At 50.6% G+C, this 2,767-nt stretch overlaps 1 protein-coding gene across 1 annotated transcript in view; it reads left to right on the forward strand.

The window, feature by feature from the left end:
- The window catches only part of LOC107104900 (arylsulfatase J-like), an 8,090-nt gene extending 5,329 nt beyond the window's left edge, over nt 1-2,761 (forward strand). Inside the window, exon 2 of the mRNA XM_015405015.1 lies at nt 1,299-2,761. Within this exon, the coding sequence (XP_015260501.1) occupies nt 1,299-2,703 (1,405 nt within the window). The 3' untranslated portion in view covers nt 2,704-2,761. The remainder of the gene's footprint in view (nt 1-1,298) is intronic.
- Nucleotides 2,762-2,767: the final 6 nt, after the last annotated feature.

Below are 2,767 nucleotides of genomic sequence, written 5' to 3' on the forward strand. Positions count from 1 at the left end.
ATCCATCCATCCATCCATCCATCCATCCATCCATCCATCCATCCATCCATCCACTGTAATGGCTCATCAGCGTCTCCAGGATGTTTTGTTTTAATTCATAGCAGACGTAGGAACTCCGTCAGAGTTTAAGGCTTCTAACTAAGGAGCTGATGGAGGCGGAGTCAGACCATTGATCACCTGCTTAGGTCCTTTAATCTGACTGCAATTGAAGCAATGACAGAAGATCATAGGAAGGATTGTCCTAAAGGGAAGAAACATCTGGAAACATCTGTTTGGACTGAGCCAGATGACTGTCAGTTAACGCTGCATTGGGTCCTATTCAGGTCGGGATCCAACTGGTTCTGATCCGAACCAGAGACCTCATCATCCCCTCTCTTTGTTTTCATGGTCAGGTTCTGTCTCTGTCGTTCTAACGGTGCTTGGTTCCGGTCATCGACCACCAGCAGGGCGGCTTGTTCACGCGAGGCACAGGAAGCAAATCTGAAAAGTATTCACACACCGTGAAGATATTTTCCTATAAAAACTCCTCACTAGGGTTCATCATCTTCCCAGTAACACCAGAGCAGGGTGGTTTGTCTGTTTAGATGGAATCCAGTTCAACCAGTCTGGTTCTAGAGGTTCCTCAGAGACCACCCAACGTCACGGAGACCAAGGAACCCAACAGGGAGGAGGTTCTGGTCCAGTTTAAACCCATCATCTAGACACAGAGAGAGGATGGACCATCTGCAGACCAACTGGGACTTGGAGGTCCACCTAGATGGACAGGAGGAGAAAATCGAGCAAGATGGCAGCAAGGAGAACCATGGTGACTCTGGAGGAGCTGCTGAGATTAGCAGACAAGCCCTTCAAACATCTGATCTTCAGATGTTTCTACAAGAAGTTTCTCCTGAGAAAATGTTCTTCCGGTTGGTGGGAGGATGTCAGGATGTTGCCAATATAGCAAAAGAAGAACTCTACCCTTGTTAAAGCATGGAGGTGGCAGCATGATGCTGAAGGGATGCTGTTCCTCAGGTAACCTGATTGGGAATGGATGGAGCTAAATCCTGGAGGAATAGTTCACCTTCACAGAGCCTCTGACCGTCAGGGGCGGGGCTTCTGTGGTGCATTCAAGTACACCATGTTTAGTGGATTGCTTGTTTGTCGAATGAAAGCCAAAGAGATTTGACCTTTTTATCAGTTCACAGATCCTAAGAAATGACGGTGTAAATAATTGCTGCTGTTGCTTAAAGCCAGGAAACATTTAACGTTTACAGTATTAATCTTTATTTTCTAATGAGATTTATTTTCTTCTCTTAAAGGTATCAGATCCACACAGGCCTCCAGCACTCGATAATTCGAGCCACCCAGCCCAACTGTCTGCCCGTTGAAGACGTCACCCTGCCCCAGAAACTCAGAGAGGCGGGTTACTCCACCCACATGGTGGGGAAGTGGCACTTGGGTTTTTACAAACGCAGCTGCCTCCCCACCCAGCGGGGCTTCGACACTTTCTTCGGGTCCCTGCTTGGAAGCGGGGATTACTACAGCCACTACAAGTGCGAAGGCGCCGGCATGTGTGGCTATGATCTGTACGAGGGAGAGGAGGCTGCGTGGGAACAGGACCGTGGATTATACTCCACTGTGATGTTCACTCGAAAGGCCATCAACCTCTTGGCCAATCACAACCCTCACAGCCAGCCGCTGTTTCTTTATTTAGCCTACCAGGCGGTCCACTCCCCCCTGCAGGTTCCTGCTCGCTACGTGGAGCGCTACAAGGGAATCCCCAACCCCCATCGGCGTAAATACGCCGCCATGGTTTCCTGCCTGGATGAAGCTATTCACAACCTCACTCAAGCCCTGAAACATTACGGTTACTATGACAACACAGTTATAGTTTACTCCACAGACAACGGGGGCCAGCCATTGGCTGGTGGGAGCAACTGGCCCTTAAGGGGCAGTAAAGCCACTTACTGGGAGGGAGGCATCAGGGGGGTGGGTTTTGTTCACAGCCCCCTACTAGTAAAGAAAGGCTCCAAATGTCGAGGTTTGATCCACATAACTGACTGGTTTCCTACCCTGGTTACCCTCGGTGGGGGCACCTTAGATGAAGACCTCAACCTGGACGGATACGATGTTTGGGAGGCTATTAGCGAAGGTCGCCCTTCACCTCGCCTCGACATATTACACAACATCGACCCAATTTACACGAAAGCCAAAAACGGCTCCTGGAAGGCGGGATACGGGTTATGGAACACCGCCATCCAGGCTGCGCTCCGTGTCGGTCACTGGAAGCTGCTGACGGGGGTGCCGGGGTACAGCGACTGGGTGCCTCCACAGACCTTCTCCAACCAGCGGCTGACCACTCGCCATCACAATGAGCGGGTGCGCTGGGACAGGGGCAAGTCCATCTGGCTGTTCAACATCACGGCCGATCCTTACGAGCGAGTAGACCTGTCTCAGCGCTTCCCGCACATTGTGAAAAAGATGCTGATGCGACTCGTTCAGTTCAACAAGACTGCTGTGCCGGTTCGCTACCCAGCCAAAGACCTGCGCTCCAACCCCCAGTACAATGGAGGAGTGTGGGGCCCCTGGTTCAAGGACCAGAAGCAGAACTGGGAGGAGGAGGAGGATGGATACAATAACATGTTTACCAACCATCTGACTAAAAGATGGTGGAAGAACAAATCCAAGAAGAGGAAGATAAAACGCAGAGCAGAACATGGATAAAACCCCTAAAACTGTCTTTGTTCAGGGAAAAAATGTGGTTCGGGACTTTCCTCAGAAACGGTCC

This window comes from Cyprinodon variegatus, unplaced genomic scaffold (genome assembly GCF_000732505.1).
Source record: "Cyprinodon variegatus isolate N-32 unplaced genomic scaffold, C_variegatus-1.0 Scaffold1944, whole genome shotgun sequence".
In the NCBI taxonomy this organism is placed as follows: domain Eukaryota; kingdom Metazoa; phylum Chordata; class Actinopteri; order Cyprinodontiformes; family Cyprinodontidae; genus Cyprinodon; species Cyprinodon variegatus.